Genomic DNA, 25825 nt, shown 5'->3' on the forward strand with positions numbered 1-25825 from the left:
ATGATGCTCAACTTTCCCCTCCGCTCATTGTTCCCAGTCGTCGCAGTGGCGGTTCTTACTGTTGTTAAAGGTGAGATGTATGATGGACTCTTTGATTTCATTCATCTAATGCTCATGTGTGTTGGAGCGGACCCGAGGAACGTTTTAGCAAATATATAGAAATAACTGGGTTGGAAGCAGCCTAAGGCGCCAGCTGTGTTGACAATGGGAATGTTAATGGTGATGATATAAGCAAATATGCTCCCGCGCATGTTTTACAAGATTTTTTTTTATTGTCCCCCTTTATTGAAGTTTTGGTATGATCTCACATTTGCACAAACGAGGACAGTGTGTTTCTTTCAGCATAAACTTTAAGTAGGCTAACCAAACGACTATGACTTGGAGGAGGAGAAGTGCCTCAAAAATACAGAACCGGTTTAGAAAAAAGGTTCACATCGGGATTTTAAAAACTATTCAGTAGCAATGTGTTGTCCTATGTTTGAGGATTTTGTGGTTACTATACCTCTGTCCATTTCGTCATCAGCATGCTCTCCAGTGTGCGTCAGGAAGCCTCATCTGTGGGATTAAAGAGGCCTGGAGCTGTGGCTGCACAGCTGTTTCTCTGGTTGTTTAAAGACAACCTGCATTGGGAGCTAAGAAGACACAGTATAGGCTCTCTGTCTCTCTGTGATACTGATATCATGCGTACTTTCTGAGAGTTCCTGCGCCTATATCTGCACATGATATCTCTGTGTACATGCTTCATTATGTCTGGGGCTGCTGTATTTCTTCTCGTGCAGGACTCTGCAGCGCAGCTGTGCTCTTAATTCGTGTCTAAGTAATAAAGTTCAGCCTTTGATATCCTCTCTGCATGGGACCCATGAATATTAATTGCAGCCTTATCTCTCAGTCCAGTCAAAGATGTGCCGCCTGTTGTGTCAACGGGACCCGTCTGAGGTTGAACTAACATTTCCAAAAGTAGTTAAATGATTTCAACTGGTTCTTCTGATGTCACACGGTACTTCAGGGGGATCCGGTCAGGACTCGCCAAATTGATATATCTGATCAATACAGAGTTCACTGATGCACAGCAGTGTATATCAGCGATGGACTAATTATGGATCTCAGATCAGAGGCTGCCACTAAAAATACTGTGATCTTACTCTTCACTGGCAATGTAAGTGTGTGCAGATTACTTTCAATGCAAGTACGTAATTATGAACCATGTTTTTCCACTTTATAGGCAGACATGTTGCAGACTTGTTTTGAACCAGTCTGCAACATAACAGATTATTTCCCCCTTTTTGTTGCTCTGACCTGCAGTATACAGTTAAGACGTGACCGGGCCGCTTCATGAGGATATATCTTAACAAGATGGATGAACAACCTTGAGACAGTATCGGCCAATCTATAACTGTGCAGCGGGGTTCTTTATAACAGTCAGTTATTTCATGTCCAATTTTTACATGTGAACTGAAAGTATACAGACATCCATTTCCTGCTTGTTAGAGTAGAATACTGACAATAAAATGAACTAGGAAGCACAAATCTCTTCCAAACATTAATTCTCCAATTTAAATCCAGAGTCAGCATTTAAAAAAAACAATTTAAATGGATTACTGTATAAAACTGTCTGGGATTTGGAATCAAGTCCTTTTGATTATGTTGTTTGTACTTTTATTTCCCGTTCATGGCTAAAAGCCAGTAGTCGTCTAAAAGTGGAAATGTCAGATCAAATCTAATTAGTTGAACATTGGCCTGGGGCCTATTGTAAAGGGTCTAAAAAACCTCATGTCCTCGGTAGTGTCTCATAAAATGACAGTTTACAAATTAGACGATGACATTTTTTGTTCTCAGAGCGCCAGCAGCAGATAGGACATAAACCATAGATATACAATTGGATCACCTCGGTACGGCATTTCATTTTACTTTTGGTTTGCCTTCGTTCTGCAGATATCATGTAAATGTGATGTTGGCCTGCCAAGATCTTCTCTGGCCTTTCAACGCAAAACTCCTTTTGGCATCAGTCTTGATAGCTGGACTCCAAAGAACAGTTTCCTGTGTGCGTTCATGAATACTGCATTTTTAATGTCAACTCTGACATGTGTATGTTTTCATAGATTTGCCTTTACCTTCAGAAAGAACATTGATTTACGTATAGCTGCATTTGTGAAATATGGTTAGAAAATAATGATTCATGACTTGTGAGACATTGTGGGGGTGGAGGGGAGGTTCCGCCGAGCATTACATTTGCCGACAAATTATTTTTTATGGAGGTGGAGAAAGTCAAATTTGCACATTAATTCTGAAGCACTTGAACACGGAGGATGACAAATTACCGAGGGTCTTTGGCAGGAGGGGGTGGAAGCTGTCACATGCAGCATCCTGTTGGGATGCTGCTTTTTACCACTCAGACACCGCATTTGACATTCCCTTGCATCGCGTAGAAGCAGTTTGTTGAGAGCGGATACATTTAATTTCAATTGAAGAATGGGTGTAACTTTGGTACACATAATACCACATAAGTTAAACGCATAGTACCTCAGTGTTTTTGTGCTACAATGATAACTACAATGGAGAATTAATTCCCTGAAATTGAGCCATTTAGCAGCAGTGTGTCATTTGGCTGAACATTTAATGTGTGACCTGTGGATTTACTATAGTTGTTGCCATCTGGTTATTTTGTATGCTGTTGGAAACACTGTGTCTTTTTCCATCAGTCCAACTACATTGAGCGCCATCATTAGACTGTTCCATCTGCACTTCATAGAAGCGAATCGCTTTGGAGGAGTGTTGGTTTTCGCACTGCTTTGCTTCGGCCATTTAAATAGTCTCTTTAACTTTAAGAGACGGGACTAGTGTGATCAAAAATGTGCTCAGCATACAACTGTTAAAAAAGAAATCCCTTCATGTTCTTCGTTTACACAGCGGTTATGATAGACCCATGAATTAATGATCTAAATGTTGCAGTAATTACTTTTAGAGTTGTTTTTATACACACATTTCCATCTCCTAGCCCTGTTTTAGGATGCACTCTTACTATCAAAGGCCAATCCTTTTCATGACAAACCCCTCACTCTCTTGTTTGTCTCAATTCTCCACCATAAACTCTTTGTGTGTTTTCCTTTTCTCTCCTTTGTTTTCAGTGCAACTACGTGGGGAAAATGAGTCATGCCCACTCTACTTGGTTTCACCGCCATCCTCGAGATGACCTACCTGCCCTTACCAACTTTTCTTGATCCCTGTTGCACCCAACTCCCCCCACCCTTGACCCTTTGCTGTGTTTCTCCAGCTGTTATCCTTTTGTCAACCCTTCGTCTTCCTGCCGTCCTCATCACATGCCCTTATTTAAAGTAACTGGCTGATTCTGTAAGTGGCAACTGTATGTATATTAAAAGCAGATTTCAAAGCCGAACACTGAGATGTTGAGTTTAAGCAGTGGTAGAGAGTAGTTGATGTGCTAATCTCTCTTTCCAAATTCTCCCCTCCCAGTTGCTGAAAGTCAGCAGGTTGCTGTGGACATTGGGATATCCTCCAACCCATCGCCAGTTTATCCCACCGTCAACTTTCAGGTCCTCAATGTGGATCATGTGTTACTGAGGCAGGAAAGTCCAGAGTCATCCAGGAACTCCAGCATGAAGGCTCAGACTCAGACTTTTCTCATTACCGGTAAAGACTCAGGGCTCCTCCAGCCAGCTGTCAACGCTTCATACCGCCCCCTGAGTGTGGATGCCCCGATTCCTCCAGACCTCCTCCTCAGTGGACGCAGGATCCTGCCAGTCATTCTGGTCCGCAAGGTTCGTTCCTCATCCCCTGTTGTCAAGATTCTCTTCCACATGCCCACGGAAAATGACATCACTGTTGGGCAAGAGAGGATGGGGTCTGAAGACGATGATGGCAGGAAAAGCGCTGGAGCCAAGGCAAAGGACAGAGCTCACTGTGTGACCGCTTACGCCTTCTGGGAGACGAGGGAAGTTCGTGGGGCGTGCCTGGTGTTTCCGGGTGGATTCTGTGTGGCACAGCTTCGGCCAGAACCGGCCTGGTTCAGCTCAGGCAGCTCTAGCAGTGAAGCAGGAAGAACCGAAGGAATTAAGGGGCTTCAGGGGAATCTAGTGGAGGTCTACTTCCAGAGTCGGAGGGATCGGATTGGCCAGTGTAACCCGCAGGACAGCCTGCAACGTGTAGGAGTAGGAAGAGGAAGAGACTCTGGGGGATCAGGGACACCGATGAGGCGTATAGGAAGTGTCAATCTGCTCAAAGCCCTGCCAGGGAACCCCACCTATTTTCGCCTGAGGCTGGGAGGCGCCTTGGCGATCCAGACCTCTTCCAAGCCCCTGAAGGCCACAGACGTTGCAACTTTCTATGTCTTCCTGGCGAGCACATCTACCCTGGAAACGTTCACTCTCAGGTGAGAGATCTTCACTTTTTCTTTATCAGGCCTCAAAGGAATTGTTTGACACTGTGGTAAATATGCTTGTTTACTGAGCAGTTGCGATTTTACAGGGGGGTATGTTCCCACTTAAAACGAATTCGGCCGGTTGTTTTGCATGCATTGTGGTGATGATGTTGCCACATTTGGATAGCTAAGGAGCTGGTCTGTAAGCCACAGAGTGCTAAAGCCTGTACCTGCCGCTTTGGTAAAGAATAAACTAATATTATGCTGAACCAGGGTATCCGCATTACACACTGTCACATTTTGTCCCTACAGTACATAAAGCTAGAGCGGGTTTAGTGTAAGATGTCATTCCCGGAAAACAGTAAAATGAATCAACTATGTTGCTGAGTCTGCAGAGGCCAAGAGTTTAGGAGGAGTCACATAAAATGTAATTGAAACATATGAAGCAGAAAAAGAGACTGAAACCAAGTTGAATCACCGTGATGAACGGTATATTTGAGTATCTTCATGAATGTTAAGCTCCATGCATTTAAATGGTTACTTAAGGCACTTGAATACTGATGGGGGCTCGCCATCAAGGCCATTCACCAAAATGCTTCAGCGCCAACATGACTTGTGTTGTTTGCCAGTTTCACTGGCTTCATAAATTACTGACATGTTCTATCCTGTCTACTTCAACTTCTCAGTTAGTGGGGGAGTTATGGAGAGCACTCTTCCATAAACAGGGAAATAATTGGCAAATGATTCACCGGTTTCCATATCTCAACATCCCACGAACGTTTCAACAAGGTTCTCTGGGTATTTGACTTCATAAATAATGCATCTATTTAATGGTGCAGGAAAACAAATAACTAACATCGCCCTCACTCCTGTGGGTAAAAGTGAAGTCAATATAAAAGCAGCCCTGACGCACCGACGCCAGCAGTTCAATCTGTCTCAAAGTTTCTACTTGCTGCCTTTTGATGCACATCACTAAGCAGAGCAAAAATTGTTTATCAGAATGCTTCAGATCAGTAAAGTGTAAAGCCACCGCAGTGAGGTTTGCATATCCAGTCTTTACTCAGCTTAATGGGTTTTTTTTAAATGCAAGAAACATTTTTCTCTTAATCGCTTGATTTAGTGATATCATGCTGCAAACAACTCACCAACTCCTGCAGTAATCTGCGGAGGGATGCAGGCAAATGGAGAGAAATGTGAAGATATGTGTATTAATCCATAGTGGTACGTAGTTAAACCTGTGGCTGTGTGTCAGTCAACCCCTTCTCGTGTATCAGACTAGCCACACACATGCCTGCACACGCAAAAACCAGTGACCTGAATGTGGCTCTGCAGCCATTGTTGAAGCTATACGTGAATAAAGATTTGGTAAAGAGACGCTGAGTCTTCAACATCTGCCGTTTGTTTTGATGACCATTTGGAAGGATTTACAGCCCCTCCACCTGATTCCCCAAACTCTGACTCACTGACCGCACCAAGAAGTCCCTCCTGTCAGGTCAGTGCGTTGAGTCCGTCAATTTCTGACCGACTGCCACATCCAGAATGAGATTGGACAAGAAGAGGGGACTGAGTCGAGCGGTTAAGTCCGAGTGAAGGCTAGCAGTGAGGAGCTTGGCAAAGGATTGATTCCTCCTGGGAGAAATCCCTGCTCTACTTCACTCTTTGGCCCAAGATAGAGTCCACTCCAGCAGGGTTAGGCCAGATAATCTGCGGCCCCGATTGAAAATGAATCAAGAGGTTAACCCTTTAGGGGTTGAGATGATCTGGGCCGACTGCCAGGATTAACCATGTAGATATGTGCGTGTGTGTGCGTGTGCACCTGTTAAGCGCACAGGCAGCTTGTGAACACAACATTTGTTGATAAAAGTAATGGAATTGTGAAAAAATGTCATCAGATTGAACAGAAAACATTGCGTGGCCTCATGTTCAGGTAAAAAAAAAGAACAGCGGGAGTAACAGCAGTATCAGCAGAATATCTGAGAGGAAAACAAAATGCAACACATTTACAAAAAGAGAAAAGTCCTTTATCCGTTCCTGCATGAATGCTCAGAAATGAACAGGCAAACAACAGAGTTGCTCCAGCTTCCACCTTCTCAAAGAAAGAGAGATTGACAGAGTTTGGTAAAAACAGCACCGAAGAGTCGTTATCTTTACTGGTCGATATCCATTCTGCTCCCCTCCTCCCCCGCACCTGTGGCCATGAACTCTGGGTACTGACTGACAAAGACAAAGAGCAAGGACAGATGTGGTCGAAATGAGGTTTCTCCGCGGGGAGTATCTTGTCTCCTTGGGGGCGAGAAACCCGGTGATCCAGGAAGATTCTGGCATTGAGTTACTGCTCCTCCACACTCTACAGGGGCTTGTGCCCCAGGGAAGGATGGTCATCAGCTGCTGTAGTCACTGTGACGCTGAGCTGGACAAGCAGCAAGAAAAAGAGTCAATGGATGAAGGTAGTTCGGTAAGATCGTGATATGAAGAAAATACATTTAAAACTAAAAATATTTATTGTACGTGACAACTGTTCACAGTTGAAACACAATCTCTGATCAGAATAACAAATTATCTTCTCTTTTTTTCATAGAAAAATACATAAAAAATTAAGAATGAACAAAACAACAGTTCAAACATTTTACAAATTGAGGTTTTTTCAATTCGATTTGTTTTCTTGATCTGCCGGCTTGATCTACGCCATCAAATCTACATCCATTCAAATTGTAAATGAAAATGTAATGTGGAAATTTGGCCCTGGGCTACAAGATTGTCGATCTTGAAAATTATCTCTGCACAAGTAGGTCCAGCATTTGTTGAAACGTGAGCGTGTCAATCTGCTTCAAGGGCCGTTTGTGTTTGTGTGTGTGTGTGTGTGTGCTTGCATCCTGTGTTTTGCCTGTCAAACCACTCTGACCTTGACCCTGTCTCAATGGTTATTGATCAGTCTGGTTGCTGTTTGATCACAAATCAGTATTTGTAAGTGTGTGCTGAACATGAGGGCATGCATACTGACCCTGATTGGAGCAGAAGTGTCTCTCCGTCCGTCAGTTTTAATGTGATTCAGCTATTTAGATACTGTTTTGCTGCTGAAATGACGAGCTACAGGTTGTTGAAACAGACGCAGAGACAGATGGATTGCTGTAAAATAACGGGTAAACCATTACTGCGCAGTAAATTGTGTGAAAAAAAGAAGCGTTTCTACAATAATTTCCTGGTAAATGGTCTTTGTTTGGGGTTTTTGTTTGTGGTATATTTATTTAATACATCACCATGAAGTGGATGGGCTAGAGGGCCGCTGCAAGAAAGTAGAAAACTGAGACTTCTAATAAATCCTATATTTGTGCCTGAACATGCTGATGGCAGGAACAGAATTTGTGGTAGACACAATAAAAGTTTAAATCCGTCCTTCCCGGTATCAATATTTGGGAAAAGTGGCTAAGTTTTAATGGTATCTTGAATGTGTTCACTTTTTGTCTTATTCTCACAATATGCATCCTCTCATGGCCACAGTCTACCCGTTGTCACATCGATGCCACACATCTTCTCTCATACACCACGTTCTCGAGTTTGAGGGTTTTTCAAATTATTCGCGGCGTGAATATCCTGCCGACAGAACCGCGGGTGCTGAGTGATGCGGGTGATGAATGCGCTGAATTCCCTCTGGAACATTTCCAGCACCTCGTTGAATCCCAGCCATGAGGAAATTGGCCTGTTTTGGAAACACACAAGACTCCCCCCCCCCCCCCCCCCCCTGCAGCCGGGTGTCTGTGTGAGTGCAGATTAGTGATTCATTGCATTTTAAACTTGGAACAGACGCGTTTCGTGTCCCTCAATTCCCTTTTGAGCCTAATACTTAGATAACTGATCTATGACCCTATCCAATGATATTTGACTCAGCGATTTAGTGGAGAGACATCTGCTTTAAAAAAAACAAAAACAAAGGCTTGGTGATTGTTGGACCTCCAGGACTGTCTGGTCCATTCACATTATTTACAATATCTATCTCTCCTAGCAGAGTGATGTTTGTGTCTGAATCAGACATCTGATTAACGGATCCCCAGTTGTCCCCAGGGCTAATGGGAATAAATACCCCTAATTCTCAGTCTGACGGCAGCCTCCGACACATCAATCAGTCTGTTGGTGACTCACCTCGTTAGGCACATGAGCACATACAAAACACACACGCATACGTTGTACAGGTATAATCATTTTTATGTATATGAGTATAATATATATTCATACAACAGATGCAAAAAACATGGTAAACATCTTTTACAGAAGATACAAAATGCAATAATTCAAGTATGTCTGTTCAATGTTGGAGCATTGTTATACTGTGTTGTACCGTGTGCTGTACAGCTCATATTGCACAACATGTGCTGGCGGTATTGAAATCTTTGCTTGTATTAAAAGAATCATAAACTACACAGAAACTAAGTTACACCACATGAAGCTAACTTTAGTGTTTTACTTTCCACAACTCACATCAAACCTGAGTGAGTTAATGAGACATCTCGTGTGTAACGTTCACGCTTTGCACTAACTGGATCATGTCCTTATTTGTTTATTTCTGTCTGTGTTCACTGCAGGGCGGCTGTAAAAGCGGGCCTGTCATTCAGTGCGGCGCGGCCCAGTGACTCAGCGCTGTGGGACATCGTAGTGAAGCCTGGCAGAGAAGCGACTCCCAACACTGTCTCCGTTGTCTGCCAGAGGAAGGTTGCTGTCACCGCAAAGAGGTCAGTCTTGTCACCCATGACAAAAAAAAACGTATTATCTTTTTCTATTTCTATTTTCTTTTTCTATTTCTGAGATATCAATGCTGCTACTATGAAGAAAATCAATCAGTTATCATGAAAAACAGATCTTCAATGTTACATTTTACAGGAAAAGTAATAATTTCTGGTCTGGGACACAGCGATGTAAAGACTGTCAGCAGCCAATTCAACACAATTTAGTTTTTGTCTGTGTAAAAGACTGTGTTGCTGCATCAGTTGTCATGTAGAAGACTTGCATTTGTCAGTAGAGGTAAGAGAGTAACCATGCACCTCTCCAAAAATCAGCATTAGAAGAAATGCGTTAAAAAAAAATGCAAACCCGCTCTGCTTATTGCTGACCCTTTTCTGCGAAGGAGTTCTTCCGTTAGGACTGGCAGTATTTTTAAAATCTGCAGAATATTACAGTGAACCTGCAGGAACAAGAACACTGTAAAAACATCGGAAGGAATAAATCCAAAGCCACATATGAACAGTTCAGAGTGGTTGTTTGTGTTGTTTGAATAGTCAGTCCCCAGCTGTGTTCAGTTTTCATTAGGATGCACTAAAGAGGGTCATGAGACGCAGCGATGTTCAAAAATAACAGATGGATAATTGGGGCTTCCATGTTCGCAAATCTGGAAAAACTCAGCTTACTGAGTTCCTTTTGATTTCATTATATTTTCCGAAAATACTTCCTAAATACAGCATCTCAATCTATAGCCTCAGTTGTTGTTGGATAAGATCTACATGTCGCATCCTATCTGATGCTATTAAATGAGTTGGTTATTTGGGAACGTCATATTATGCTAAATTCCTGTTCCCATTAGTGATCATCCTAATTCTGTAGGATCACCAGAATGGGAATGATCACTAAAATACAATATAATTGAGTTCTTCTAGCTCTATTGACTTTATTGTAAATGAATATAGCATTTCCCCTGCATGATTTAACTGATACACACCAGTTCTTCTCAACAGTTTTGCCTGATGCTGGCGGTAGTGGTGGTGGCACACACCGACAGCCACCTCTGCCCAGCAACCTCCCGCCCACACGGACACACGCAGGCCGCCGTCCGCCCGACCCACTTATGCGTAATCATTCATAATCACGGCTACGTTATCCAGGCTTACGCGCTTGCACGTTCAGAAGGGGAGATTAGGAAGGAGAGATATTCCAAGTTGTGTGTCCCTTCTGCTGAGCCCCCACCAGGAAACACACCCAAACACACACACACACACACACACACAAGCCCACACACACTTACTCCCTCCACTGCGCTTTGAAGTGATGATACGTCCAGGGGTTTAAAATCTCCCCTGATAGATGGATTTCCAGGAAATAAGGACATTAACCCCTTCTGTGTTTCTCGGTCTGGCTCTCTCGCAGTATTTTCTGTGTGAATCATTTCAATCATTTTAAAATCAGTCCATTTTATTGAAGAAAATACAAGAAGACGACACATTTAGCAGCCATTATAATTGGACTTAGTGTGGAACACTTTAATTTGGCAAGCTTTCAGGTATATTTGCCCCAGTCACACATGACTTCATATGAAGTTAGTCTCTTGATCATTAAGACTCTGTTGCTGGTTGTTAAAGACATTTTGGGAAATAAGGTTATTTGCTTTCTCGGCAAGAGTTAGATGAGTTTCTTATCAAACTCTTGTTTCTCTTGTGAAGCGAGTAAGCACATTTCCCAAACTTCTCCTTTTTAAAAGTGTGAGGTTTGTTTGGTTGTTCGTGAAATGACTCGGCAGACGTTTCTCTGTGTGGAGCTTCAACGTGGTATCACTGACCCTCTCTAAGCAGCAGGAGAACGTCTTCATCAAGAGAAGAGACACATGGGAAATCCTAATTGAACTCAGCTTGAATTGCGAGTCTATGCCTGCAGCATCAGCTGGAGTTTCACACTCATAATAGATGATTTTTTGATTTTGTAATATCTGCGGCCAGTACTTGTAATCTCTAACCACGCAGTGATGCACACGAGCAAACACCTTGAGTTCTTTTAGATAGAGCGTCAGTATTTCTGCATGTTTTTTATATGTATATAGGCTTTTCAATATTCACGACTTTTTTTTTCAATGCGAGTTTTAACCATGTACTGTAGAGGTTCATTGTTTTGCTTTATGCAAAGTTTCGTTCCACTTCAAAGTGCCGCAGCTTCATTCACATTCTGCGCTTTCTTCCCTTTGATCTATACTGGCAGGTACTCTCTCCAGCATCAAATAACATCACATGCCTTTTCTTTGACAATCCTTTGACCAGAATACTCATATGGCTCAAGTCTCTGTCGGCTCACTTAATCTTCCTTTCACACTCTCACCTCATTCTTCCATCAGCTGATGGAAAGAATGAGATCCCTTGTGTTTTGCACTCGCTTTCGGTTTAAACTCCACAGTTTGTTTTTCACAATAATTCTTTTCCATTTTTTCCTCGGCAGTCTCTTTACAAATATCCACATTTCTTTCCCATGGCACACGAGAGAGTTCACAGCTCATCCTTCTGCATTGAAGCATCTTTGTTTCTTGACACAGCATTCTATATAAAAAAAAGAAGTAAAATATGACAGCGTCCAGAGGTTTGACAACAAATATTAGGCAGTTTCAGTTGGATTTCTAACTGATTTAAAAGTCACCTGCTTGTCTTGGTTGTTGATCGCTTCTAGTAATTTAACAAAATAATCCTCAAAATAAAGCAAAAGTTGTAGTTCATCACTCCACAATCAAACCCATGAAATTCCATTTTGGGTTAAGTATCTTCCTGCTGGCTAGCTAGAGTTTGTGGTGTCGCTGACATTACTGAGTCAGTTCACTGACTCATGAACTTGTTATTTACTTCTGCTGCTGTTATACTATGTTTGAGCATTTGCCATATTCCCCTTAATGAGCCACTTGTGGCTGTATTGTCCGTCTTTCTGCAAAGGTTACCATGGCTTGCTTTAACTTGTATTTTAAAATGCTATCTCTAAACAGGGGTCTTCTGGAAGTTTTACAACTGGACTTTGTGCCAAAAGATGTTTCAGAGCAGGTTGCGAGTCAGACGATCTCCTGGCGTCTGGACTTGCCAGGGAACGTCAAAGATGTGGGCATAATGCGGATCTACACAACTCAGAGGGATTATGTGGGGCTGGCACCTCTGGTCATGGTGAGGACAATATCTGTATTCATTTGTGTCTCGTTAAAAATACTGACTTACATAGAAACACTGCAGTACCCGCAGGAAAATGATCTATTGCGATTTTATTGATCCTGATGTTCGAGGAAGAAGGAGGCCCTATAAAGTGTACAAAGGATGGAGAGAATCTGTTAGTTATAGACCCCAGGTCACTTGGCTTTGCCACAGGTTGAATTTCATGCACTGAACTTCCTCATGACTCCCTCGACGCGTAAAACAAGATGAGACGATCATGAATTCACAGTTTTAAGTGAGTTTAATCTGCAAGACAGAGTCAATAATGGTCTCCTGGATGTAGAGAAAAGTGTTACATCCGTTGCTCGTGCAGATATTTCAGTCTTTGTCCATCTGGATGAGACATCATTGGCCTCCTTAAAGACATGTCCCCTCATTTGCATGTTTTTATCCGACTAAACTCGAGCACATTCTGGTCATACAGTTAATTGTTGTTTTTAAAGAGAATACAAATAATACCTCGTTATTAGCTCGTCTCGTCACCGATTATTTTCACTCCATAGGTCTGCACTGCAGAGTTTGCTTTCAAATCACCTCTGCCCGTTTGCAAAGACATTTTATGATCAATGATGCACAAACATTTCTTTTGATGCCTCAAACTGATTCCCTGCTGCTACATTTGAATGCAAATGACACGCTACAGTACGTGCATGTCTGTCTTTGACAGGAGAGTCAGTAAGCAGTATGGTGCAATAATCAACACGAATCAAACATACATTGGCAAATATGTTTCATCTCTGTCACTTACAGCATTGTTCTCCCCTAACTGTGGAGCGAATAGACTTATTTCATGATGTAGTCTGTGGCTCGTTTCCTTTAAAGTGAAGTTGTTGTGGCTTTATCTTTATAGCAGAACAAATTACGGTTACATGTCATCCACTCCACCACCTCAGATGTAAACACATTTATTTGCATTTATTGCAATCAGTATGGAAGGAAGTGCATGGTGGATTTTGCCTCACAGCAAAGCAGGCTGTGTGTTTGGCTTTCTGACCTTTCTTTGTACTGTTTGCATGTTCTTCCCATGTCAATGAACTGTTTATCCCTTTTATATAACCCTATAAGAGGATTTAGCCCTTTAGACTCACTTAATGCACAACTAAATGAAGGAACGAATGGATGCACAATACCAAGGCTTACCGCTGAGTGTAACGATAACACTGTTTTCAGAGAAGAAACAGATTTAAAACAGAGCGGAACTACTCGATCACTCTGAGGCAGATTACCGCGGAGCTAGCGGAAACATCGGAAGTCGAGATCTCTCACAGTTAGGCGCTGGCAGCACCGCAGAGCGCTGATATTGCCATCTGATTTTGTGCTGCCCACGATGCAGTGGCTTATGTTTGGGTCAGTGTCGCAGTCTGGAGTAGAGCATGTCCTTTTTTTGAATTACGGTCAGCAGCTGTAAAGCCAACAGAGTTCAGAATATGAACATCTGCCAAGTGTTGTCTTATCCACATGCATCAGGAGGCAAAAAAAACCCCCTGATGACCCAGAGCTCCTTACACAGACACACACTCTGCCTCTACCTATAATAGATTTAAAAGACCTTATCAGAGATAAACTGCAAAGTAGTTGTAAATCCATGTTGAAGAGTAAGAATAACGCTACATCAGGCTTGATGTATAAGAGCTAAGCTGCTGTTAAACATTGATTAAAGATGTACTGTACGAGGTGGGGAAAATGGTTTATTTCGAGGTTATTTACGATATGAATAAAACGACACAGCTGAGGATTTATCTGCTTCCAGGTGTGTGGTGAGTTCGTGAGAGACAGACATGTACTGTATAATATCATCACAGAGAGATTTTGTTTTTCAGCCCATCTGTCCAGTCTTGCATCAGTGTGATTTTAAACGAATCAGGTTTGTGATCCTGCGAGTGTTTTAATCTCCTGTTAGTCCTGCTACAGCAGCACTCTCTGCCCTGTCCTCCCTGCCCCCGTACGAATAGTGATGATTGTTAAAAGTACTGATGGTTTGGGTTTTAGAGAAATTAAGTTTATTTGATATGGTGGATAAAAAAAAGTCTCTTTGTGCAGTTTGATGTGCTGATTCAGAAAAAAGTTAAAGTTGACCTGCAGCTTAGCTCAATTGCTGGTCGCCTATGGGCTCAGGTAACTCCTCACAAAAGGTATAATACACCTTCTTCAACATAATTACATCCAGGACTATATTATTAAGAAGATGTGGAGGAATTAATATTAGACATTAACCTTCAAGCGACACCAACACATATAACAATGCATCCACAAGTTTGTCCTATTCTCATTAACGTTGCCCTCCTTTCCGCACAGCACACTGATATCTTGAACACCGCTGTGCTGACGGGTGAAACGGTGTCGGTACCTGTGAGAACGCTGGCTGTTGAGGCCGATGGCTCAGTCACCGACGTGACCAACTACACCAGCTGTAGGTCTACAGAGGAGGATGTACTCAAGGTAAACCATGTCACCCACGCGCTTAATCAACCGGGATTGAAATACTCACTGTAATCACTTCTGTGTTGCTTGTGAATGTATTTGCTTCATGTCTGCACCAACGGAAAAATACAGTGATTTCGCGTTTACGATCTGGCTCAGAATATTCCTTGTTTTTGATTTGGAGCAATTGCACTGCCAGAATTATGGACATGTATACATATATGCATGTTCAATGAGAGATATTTCGTACAATACTTTTCAACAGAGTTTCACTTTAGTGCACCAGTTCATCTTAATTATTTTTATGCACACTCTACAGTATGCACAGATAATACAAAATGTAACTTTTTTATGACGAAAACAGTCAAAATAATTATGTCTAACTCCCAAGACATTCGATTTCACCGTGCCATCATACTCACCATGTCTAGTGTGTGTGAGTGTGTGTCAAAGCACTGTGGATAAAAGCAGCCTCTTCCATATGGCACCGGAGACTGAGCCCATGATCCCAGCACTCAGTCCACAAGCACAGTGTTTGACCTTTATGTAATGGATCTACTGTATGTTACTGGGGCAGTAGGAGCAAAGAGAGGGAGACGGAGAGGAGAATACCAGAGAAGAAGAAAAATAATAATATGGTTTTCCATTAGATGACACAGCAGCGGAGGCGCCGTGCTTAAGTGTGTGAGCTTAAGAGAGCTTAAGAGAGTGAGAAAGAGCCAAAATAGTGTTTATAATGATTTTCTGTACCAGTAGAGGAACTTAATCCAGTTATTATTGTATCTATGTATAGTCTCTTACTCTTCCTGTCTTTGACCCCTCTTAGAGCAAAGCCACCGGCCAGATATATTCGGTAAAGATTGAACTCTTACGTTTAGCTATAGGATTGCTTGTGTGTAGTGGAAAGAGCAAAATCGTTGTGTGGTTGTGTGTTTGACCTCTTTAAAGAAAACATATATTGGTTTTTCTTGCCCACTCGGGGCCAACAAACAAGCTAAGATATTAGCATATTATGACATTATGAATTTGTTATGTGGATCAATCAAACAGCTGCCTGTTTGCACATTTCGCAGACGGCCATCTGTTAAATGTAAGTTCAATACCCACTCTGCTTTTATCTCTGATTTGTGCTCCACCAACCCTTGAATCTGTAACTTTGTCAGTGATCAGCACATTGTTTTTGCTGAAGACGGCGGTTAAAACAAACCAAAACAATAAGCCGGAAGTTCCTAATTCAACCCATAATTCAATATATCGATTGGTGCAGCTTTAACTGCAAAGCATGTATACTTGTGTTGTCGATTTAGAATACATACAATACCACCTATAAAAAACCTTCAAACACAACTTGGGAAAACAGTTTTTTAGATGCTATTCTCCTTTGAATGCTACTTGTAATTGTTTTTCTTAATGTGTAACCACTGTTTAGTGCATCCATTTATGTTAGTATGTTGTAAATTCCTATACTGTGTATATCATCATGTGTGCAGGTCTTTCTTGAAAAAGATAACTTGATCTCAATGAGATTAATTGCTTAAATAAGGGAGTAGATAAATGCATTTGCATGTCACGTTAAATGCAGATTGATTTGAAAAGTCTTCACTGTGCTTTCTCATGATTTGTTTTTAATTGACAATTATGAACTCCTAATATCCGACTGTAATGGAATCACAATCGAAGTTTCTGCTTATAGATTTTCATAATGGACAGAAATGAACGGAAAACAATGTCTGGAATGGTGGATTAAACATTTAGATTTCTAAAGCACAGCAGGATGAATTACCAAATGGGTAGCTGTATGAATAGGTGATGGGCTGACACATGCAAAACCACAGGTACTGCTGTTTTAAAATGCAATATTCTCAATCTACAGTAGGCCCACAACAGTGCCCAAAGAAACATTTTAAATAGTAGGATAAAGAATGACTCCTAAAGTTTTAAAGGTGTTGCTTTTCATCAACATCGCTCATTACTGAGCTGAAAAAAAAACATGATTTAAGTGCTTATAGAATTTATTTTCTGTATCGTCGACCCATCTACACTATATGTGGTGGCACTGGAGACATCAGAGATTTTTCGGTCCACACCAGGTGGCATGATGGGAAAGAGGCTTCAGAGACTGTTCCCCCTTCAGATTTCCACAGGAGTTCATGTTGACTTCCCTCGAAAGTCATTCCTCCCCCTACTCACCTCCCTCTCTCCTGTGCTGCATTCCACTCTCCAGTCTAGCGCTCTCCAATTACCGCTGTGGAGCCACTGGTTTGTTAAGATAAGCGAGGCGGCAATAGAGATAGGCCTCCAATCTTAAATAAAACACACAACTGCTGTGTCTCACCTCATTGCTCTCACTGGTGGGGGAACTGCAACGCTCCCGCCTACCGTACAGCTCTAGAGGAACAGTCATAAGGCAGATGTAGTTTATATTCCGCGGAGGTTTCATAGAGAACATTGGTTGTGAAATTACATGACATATACAGAAACACTGGCCAGACTTTGGAAGTTGTACAAAATGTATAAAATGTGTGTGTTTGTGAGGTTTTAGCTCATTTGCATTGGTGCCTCAGCCGCTCCTCTCCTTATCAGTAAAACACTCATTAATTTTCCACAGGGCTTTACATGGAAACACCTCCTCTGGTGTTTGTCTGGAGAAAGTTGAATCCAGTGAAATCACAACACGACAGTTCAGTCCCAACTCTAGTCCAGTGATTCTAAAATGACTCTCAGCTTTTTGAAATCATTTTCTTGCCTTATATCATGATGTTTGTTGATGACAGACAGTCAGGTGGCGTTCATTTCCTTCTGCCAGTCGAAGTTCTCGGACCAGATTCAAACGCGGGACATTGCCTCATACACCTTTCTTCTTTCTCCTTTTTGTCTCCTCTGCCTTGTCCAGGTGTCAGAGCGATGTGAATATGTGTATGTAAACGGGAAGGAGACAATAGGGAGGAGCAGGGTGATGCTCAACTTCACCTACGGTTTCCTGAGCGCCCAGCTGGAGATGAGTGTATGGATGCCCCGTCTGCCTTTGCTCATTGATGTGGCCGACCCCGAGCTCAGCCAGATCAAAGGCTGGCGAGTCCCCGTTATTACAGGCAGCAGGAGGTAAGGCCGGGCCAGTTGTGTGTCAAATATGCATTGCTATACATCTCGTTATTCCCAGAGCTCCTTTTAGCATGATTGCGGGGGTGCCATGTGAAAAAGAATCATTTCAAACTATTCCTTGAGAACAAAGACACAGCACAGTGCGATGTATCACACTCTAGAAACAGGTATAGTAGGGGGGCAGGTTTAAAGACCTTTTCAATATATTTGTTTTGCGTACTTCAGTAATGCTACTTCCATAGTTATTTTATCCCAAACCGCAATCTTTTCCTGAATCCTACCAAGCAGCTTTGTTGCATGAACATAACCAAGTTGTTTCCTGTGAAGACGGAACTTTATTTTGAAAAGACTGTATGCACACGTGTTGGCTGGACAACCCGTGAGCGCTCAAAAATGAGGAATTACTTGATATGATGCAAACCTTTGTATGATACAGATACAGATCAGATCAATGTCGGACAGCTAACGTTAATTGATTTGAATCGCCTGTTTATTGATTTTAAAACACAGTAACAAGGCTACTAAATCTATAAAACAATGTTGCTGCCCCCCCGACTAATTACTTCAGTCGTCTGACTTAAATCCACACCAAAAGGGCTAAATGTAAGAATTTGCAGCAGTAATGAATCCATTTTTATATGTTTTATTCAACTTAAATGTGTTTTATGTGGCATTTTCATGTAAGCAATGGATATTGTGCAGATAGAGGAAAGGGTTGCTGGAGTCGATTTTAAGTTATGACAGGAAATGTCATAACTAGAACTGAAACAATCTGTTAAGCATCTTATCGGAGCCGTCTCTTGTAAATGTTGTACTGTATTTCCATCTCGGTTTGACAGTTCCACACTCGATCCAATCCCCCCCCCCCCTCTCCTTTCACCTCAGGCTGCACTCTGACTGATTCACCTGAAGCGTCTCAGTGTATTTGAGGCTTTTGGTTTGTGCTGTGTTCATAAAAAAGTTTGGTTACGCAGTTGATATTTAAAAGGAGACAGCATCAGCTGCGGTGTTATATACCGAGTTAGTCATGCTAAAGCCTCATTGCGTCTTTGTCAAGTTTAAATAATCTGTTTTTGTTGACACAGTTTGAGAGAGATTTGTCATTTCTGAATCTGTAGTTCGTGGTGATATTGAATTGGAAAACAGCAAATAGAGAGGTGTGTTTCTAATATTAGTCTGTCCAATGTAAATGCAGTCAGTCATAAAAACCTCCCATTTGTGTTTGGTGCATTAGTGGGTAGGACACTGTAGATGCCCTCGAGACAAAGGTTAGTGGAATTACACTCAATACTTACAGTAAAGACATTATTTTTCACTCAATACTAATGTTGATGGTTGGACTGATTTTTTCTCCAGGGTAACAACTCTTAGAGGCTTCTATTTCCCATAACATTCAACACCCACAAACAGATTCAGGGAATAGGTCAGAAATGTGACATTTCTATGGATATTGTAACGGCCAGTCTCTGCTTTTCTGCGCAATGCTCGCTGTGTTACGGCACACTACAGTGTCGAACATGTGCATTCTTTGTGGCAGAGAAGCAACTGGGATTTCTGTGTTATTAATTGCGACATAATAGACTGGTAATACACTTTGGGCTAACTTCTGTTTGCTTTGAAACTGTGGATTCATGAAACAGCCTCATCCTCTGGCTTTGCTTTCTTTTTCTTTTCTTTTGTTGTGTGGGTACCATCAGGTTGTAAAACCCATGATTTGCAGGAAAGTTTTCACTTTTATATTTATCTCTGTTGGTTTCAAGATTGATTGAAAGAAACACTTGTAATCAGTTAACACAAAAAACGAGTTTGATTAAAACTAATAACATCATTTGAGCTGCCTGGCAACCCAATGTTATGGCTCAAGGGTCATCGACAAACTAATATAGAAGTTGAATAACCATGGCAAAGCGACTCAAGATAAAAACAAACCTTTTGTGTGTTTTGGAAGAAGGATGGAGGAAAGACTTAGTTTGCTGGCTTGTGTTGAGTCCCACTTACTTTCAGGCAGCATCTCCATCACATGTAAAGCTCTGACCTTAGGCTATGTAATAATGATGTTTATTTGGACTGTAGTGCCTGGCAGTAGCTGCCTGCCTGCAGCATGAAAGCACACCCACCAGCCCTCCAGCACACCTGTGGTGTAGTGCGTGGCAGGCCAGCTGTGCTTATGATAATTATACAGAATGATCATTGCTGAGGGGTTTGAGGATGGTTCGCAGCTTAACCTCCATCACCCACAAACAAACCAGTCGGCGGTGGGATCCTGGTCAATTAAACATGTATTCATTTAGAAGTAAAGGTCACTCGGCAAATGTTTTGTGCCTCAAAGGCGTCAACAACCACGCTGCTGGTCTCCAGTATTGTTCCTGAATTCTCTCTGCTGGCAACTAGAAACACCATTTAGGAGTTCACATGACAGATTAACTGCATGCTTTTGTAGTCATTTATTATTGAAATGAGGAGAGATCAACATTCGTAGTTTGCATATTTTTAGTCTCAGTATATTTTAGTCAATAATTCAGTTATTCATAGCTTTGTTATGAAAGGTATAGCTCAGCAGTTTGGAAAAACCACTGATTTGCCTTCTTGAAGAAAATCAATGCAACTTTCATGCCACTACATATGAAGCTACAGTCAGCAGGGGGTTAGCTCTTTCATTAATGCACTTCGGTTCTTGTGTTGTTAGAATATGAACATATAACATGTTCATTTGTGAGCTTTAGAGGTGCTGGACGGCAAATGTTGTAACCTTGGTGCTAGCTGGTGCCCCCTGCTTCAAGTCTTTATGCAACGCCATAACCACCTGACTGTGGCTTCACATATGTCATGTGTCTGATTACCTTTGCGTGTCAGGTTGACATGGGACAGCGAGGAAGAGCAGGAGATGAGGAAGGGCAGGGGCTGCATGCTGCAGTACCAGCACTCTACACTCAAGGTGCTAACACCATTCATAGCCCAGGCTGACGCTGAGATGCCGCCTGACCCGCTCGCCGGGGCGGAGGCTGTTGAGTACTTCCTGGGTCCTGACTGGCAGGTAAAAACAGTCAACAGGCCGAGTCCTTACCGTCAGACAACATATAGAAGTTTGATTAAATTTGAAAAAATTACAACAGCTAGCTCGACAATAATTCTCATCAACGTTTCTCTCTCTTTTGACTGACAGGTGGATGTGACCAGTCTTGTTCGGTCTTCTCTAAAAGTGGCAGATCCTGATGTAGCCAGAGTGCAGGATGGGATGGTGCTGCAGGGACGGGCTGTGGGCACCACTACCGTACAGGTGAGCCATGGCTCGTGTGTGTGTGTGTGTGTGGGGGGGGGGGCGTGCAGCACCTGCTAGTGCAGTGCATCTAGCAGGTGCAGTGCATGATGGTCATGTATATCCATCTGCAGTTTGGACGAGTTTTTCCTCGTTGCAGGTGCTCTCCCCTCTGACATCATCGGTCCTGGCTGAGAGGAACATCAGGGTGGTGGATGATAAAGTGAGCGTGACGGAGCTGGGGGTGCAGTTGGTTTCTGGACTCTCGCTGTCCCTGCGGCTCGGCCCGGGGAGCAACAGGGCCATCGTTGCCACGGCAACCACCCGGGAGACGATCACGCAGCTCAAACAGGTAAGTGACTGGAAAATTGTAACACACAAAGCATAAGGCTGTGGGGCAGAGCTCAGCTGTTTTGCGATGGTGCTCGTTTCAGTGTTCAAACAGAGTGTGGAAATCAGACGGCAGCAGGAAGTAAACAACAGCAGTGAGTCATGTATGTAACGGTAAACTGTGCGATTATAAAAGTGTGTTTGCATATTGAGGGGTTATTTGTGATTAAGAGTAAATCTTCCCTTTAATTCAGATGTTGAAACAGTGACAGTCGATGTGTAGATTTGTCATGTGATGCAGAACAACACATTTTTGTACAAAAATCTGTAGATTTGAAAAAGGCAGCATGGGAAGATAACATCAAAACATTTACATTAAATGTATTCAGAGATTTAACAGTCCTAATTTCCCTTCATTGGAAAATACACTGAACAACATCATCTTTCTTTTAAACACCAACTCTCTCGCTTTGTGACACATCTTTTGAAATTCACAGACATTGCTTCATCTGCGGGGTTGCTTACATAACAGCAGAAACACAAGCTGAATTTAGATTGCTACAGTATAGGCCGTGATTAAATATCAACGGTTTTTGACTGTCCCGTAGTGATCTGCTACAGCACCATAGTAGCTATGCGGTTGCCTATGTCTTAAAAATCCCTTTTTCTTGTTTTCTTGCATTTAACAACCAAACCCCATTGGCATTCGCCGAGTGTCTTCCACTGACAATCTTCCTCCTTTCATTACCAGCATGGACATCAACACCCCCACAGACCTGCGTTGTAAGACCAACATGCTTCTTGCACGGTTAGCAGATTTAAAAAAAACAAACAAGATTCGTGTTGTTGCGGTTTGATTTTCCAGCATGCAAATTAAACCTTGTACATACAACTTAAGTATTGATCTTCGTGTTTAGATTTAGGATTTAGAGATGGAAGTAGACCCTGGTCTCTGTTGCAGTAATACAGTATATACACAATATGCCACTTGTCATTGTGGAGTCCTGGCTTGCAAGCCAGATTATCTTTAGGAAAATGTATGTCTTGTCATGTTTGGACTAAGATGAACTGTGCACTACCACACCATGGGGATGATTTATTATTCAATTTGGTACCCCATAACTATTATTTTGGAAATCTAAAGTTGTTGGGGGGAAATTTGGCATTATGGCAGCAGTGTTATTCATTACATGTTGAAACATTTAAATGTGTTGGATTAATGTCTCTTGCACCGAGATGGTATATTTCAAGGACCAAAAGCAGAAAGAAAAAAAAAAAATCCAATTTTAGGCGATTTTACCACTCTAATCCACATTAATTTAAGATTTCTCTGGTGAGTTGTTCCGGCACAGGGAGCAGAAGCAGTATATGCACCGCAATAGTGTCTACAATCATTCAAAACGAATTTATTGCAAACCCTCTGTGAGTCGGGTCTTCAAATGACACTTTAGACTTAAATGAATAGTTTGCTATTCACATCTCCACAGAGCAGATTTACATAACAATCACCTCAAGGGTGTAATCATATTTGGATTTCCTCTTTGCGTCTAAAAATGTGAACTCAATATGTTCACAGCCCTGACCATCATCTGTGGTTACCGTGCCGTGTGAGAGAGTGCCAGAGGCAGACAGCTCGCTTTACCCACAGTACACTGTCGCTGTGGCTGGTCTGCGCCCGTCAATAACAAACTGTTGGAACCGTGCCAGGGCAGAAGACCAGCCAATTGTGTCTGTGATGACAAGCTGTTAATGATCTGCTCAGGGCGATTCATAATGTGTTCAAACCCCCAACAAATAGGTTAGGTCTGCGGCGACCCATGGCTCACATGAGCAACAGGAAATGGGTCATTGTGTATTAATGTGATTGGATTGGCTCTGAACTTGACCCTTGTCGCTGCACTGGTTTTGTTCTTGTTTAAAGGACTTCCATTACGCTCTCTTTATTCAGTTTGGTTAAATTATAGTTCATACCCTGACTTCATAAGACTGTAATCTATGGAACAATAGCACCCTCACTGAGTGTAATCATAAAGAGATTAGCATAGGCAATTTAGTGCTATTAACAATCATGGGAATATAGCTCTCACTGAAGGCAGAGGGAGAATACTGATTTGCTGTGTTCTGAACTGCTTTTCTACATGATTACCGGGTTCTTTCTTTCTTACTTTCAGGAAGCAGTGGTCAGCTGTTGGGTTCAGTTCAGCGATGGCGCAGTCGTCCCACTGGAGCTGTTCGACCGCAGTGTCTACTCTCTGACAGTCTCTACCCCAGACGAGGGGTTGGCCACGGTACGCCGCACCCCGCAGTCCACATTTTTAGTGGCGCAAGGGGAAGGTGGAGGCCAGGGGGCGCTAGTGAGAGTGGAGCTGAGGATCTGTGAGGAATGCCAAAAGTCCAAGAGGAAGAGCAAGTTGGCGGTGGGCACAGGGCTCCTCAGGATCAACTTCCAGAGTAGCAGACGAGTCGTAGCAGGAGGGGGTGGAGGTAATGAGGTTGGCGCTGACGGAAGTCAAGATTTTGATGGCGGTGCATTAGAATTAGTAGGAGAGATCAAAACGACACAGCGTGATGTCACAGACGTGGATAAATGGTTGTTCAGAAGCACAGTACCCGACCAGCGAGAGTCCGCCCCCCCAGAAACTACCGCCTTTTCAACGAAACCTAAGCAGCCGTACGTTGTGAGGATTGGAACCACAACTAGAGCGACAAGAAGTAACACGTATACTGCCATCCCCACAACTGCCGCAACAACTATGAGCAAAACGAGCTTACATACACCACTGAGCACTGCCATAGCTAAAGATGCCACAGTGGGTTTAGTTATTGAAGGAGAGGGGCAGAAGAGGAGCTATGGAAACATGCTTGACAGCCCCAATTCACCCTCGAACAAAGACATTCCTAAAGCAGAAGTGACACCCAAGAAGGAGCCTCCTAAATCTAAAACTCCAAAAGTAATTGAGAGTGACCTCATTAGGACATTCAGAGCCATGTCGGAGCTGGAAATCGGCATATATGTCTTGGTTGGGATCTCCTGTATAGCTATCTTTGCTTTTTTGCTCAACTGTGCATCGTATAAACTCTGTTTCCGGAATAAAAAGACGCCCATACAGGCAGGCCCGTTACCCATTGGGGACCCGAAGCACGACTGGGTGTGGCTGGGAAGCAGCAGTGATACCACTCCTGACCCAGGTGCCCCGGCTCAAGTGTCCACACTCAAACGAGAGGCTCACCGCTCTCTGGAGTCCCATCATTCCATGGACTCGATCGGCCACCGCAGCATGGAGGGCCCCCTGCCCACAGTGAGCGCCCCCACTGTCCCCGAAAGAACCGCCACCCTGGGCCGCAGCAGGAACAGCTCCCTGCAGCAGCAGCAGCAGTTTCAGGGAAAGGCGATGGACCCCATGGCGAACCGCTCAGCCACCTTGCTGGCCAGGCCACATCGCAGCGAGCCGCTTCATTCCCCCACCAGCAAGCGGAACCAGGTCCAGTTCACCACCTTTACCACGCTGGACATCAAGCACTTGGCTGCGCTGAAGAAGAACAGCGTGGACTTAAACTGGGCCAACCAGCAGGCTCTGCAACACCAGGTCCCTGCTGAGCCCCAGTCAGCTTTACCTGACATGCCGTGGCCTGTAGTCAAACCTCTAGGAGAGCCACAGTGAGTGTGGGGTGTTTCGATACATGTGTGTGTATGTGTATGAGTGAGAGAGAATAAAACAGTGACATACACAGCAAGTTCTGGTGTAGATCGTCTGAAAGATAAATCACTTTAGAGGCTGAATTTATTGATACGAAGGACTTTTTATATTATATCAGTAAAAGCCTGTAAATATATTACGTAACCATGTCCCCATGAAGAGCTACATAAGACATACTGTGTTCCTTTAAAAAAAAAAAGATTTAAAACTGGATTTTATCCTCAAAATGACAGATTCTTGTAATTGAAAAAGACGTGCTCTCCAGATCAGCTGTTGTAAATATAAATAGATCTACATTATTACCTTACTCAAGGTAATAATGGTCATTACTCTAGGTCATTATTATTTCCAACTCAAGACAAATTCTCATCTCCTGTGTGCAATGCTGTTGCCCTGTAGAAACTGCTCCAGATATTGCTAGTTGTCGGGCTAAATGCAGTTCGGTAGGGATTATTTCTTGTAATTCTATTCCTTTCCAGCCTTTTTGTACTTTTTTTCTCGGATTCCTCCGGAGAATACCTGAAGAGTCTGTGCAATTTGTCAGAGAATATGCAACATTTATCAGGAGCAGTCTGTCACTGCAGTCGTCACCGGATATTTATTCAAATCAAATGCATGTTATGCAAATACAGTCTGTGCCGCGTTGGAAGCGGACATTGTTTCGGAATTTTTTCTTACAAATTTACCTTGGTCTTCAGGCTCCTCCTGG

The 25825-nt window shown here is 42.8% G+C and overlaps 1 protein-coding gene across 1 annotated transcript; it reads left to right on the forward strand.

The window, feature by feature from the left end:
* LOC306791947 (transmembrane protein 132D-like) lies at nucleotides 1–25080 on the forward strand (the record flags this gene model as incomplete). The annotated part of the gene is made up of 10 exons (XM_079288872.1): nucleotides 1–70; nucleotides 3472–4387; nucleotides 8953–9099; nucleotides 12093–12264; nucleotides 14605–14748; nucleotides 17624–17832; nucleotides 20686–20866; nucleotides 20996–21109; nucleotides 21249–21440; nucleotides 23590–25080. 10 exons carry the CDS (start codon nucleotides 1–3, stop codon nucleotides 25078–25080), a joined length of 3636 nt encoding a protein of 1211 aa, XP_079144998.1.
* Between the last annotated feature and the right edge of the window lie 745 nt (nucleotides 25081–25825).

This window comes from Melanostigma gelatinosum (assembly GCF_949748355.1).
Source record: "Melanostigma gelatinosum genome assembly, chromosome: 18".
NCBI classification, from domain to species: Eukaryota; Metazoa; Chordata; class Actinopteri; order Perciformes; family Zoarcidae; genus Melanostigma; species Melanostigma gelatinosum.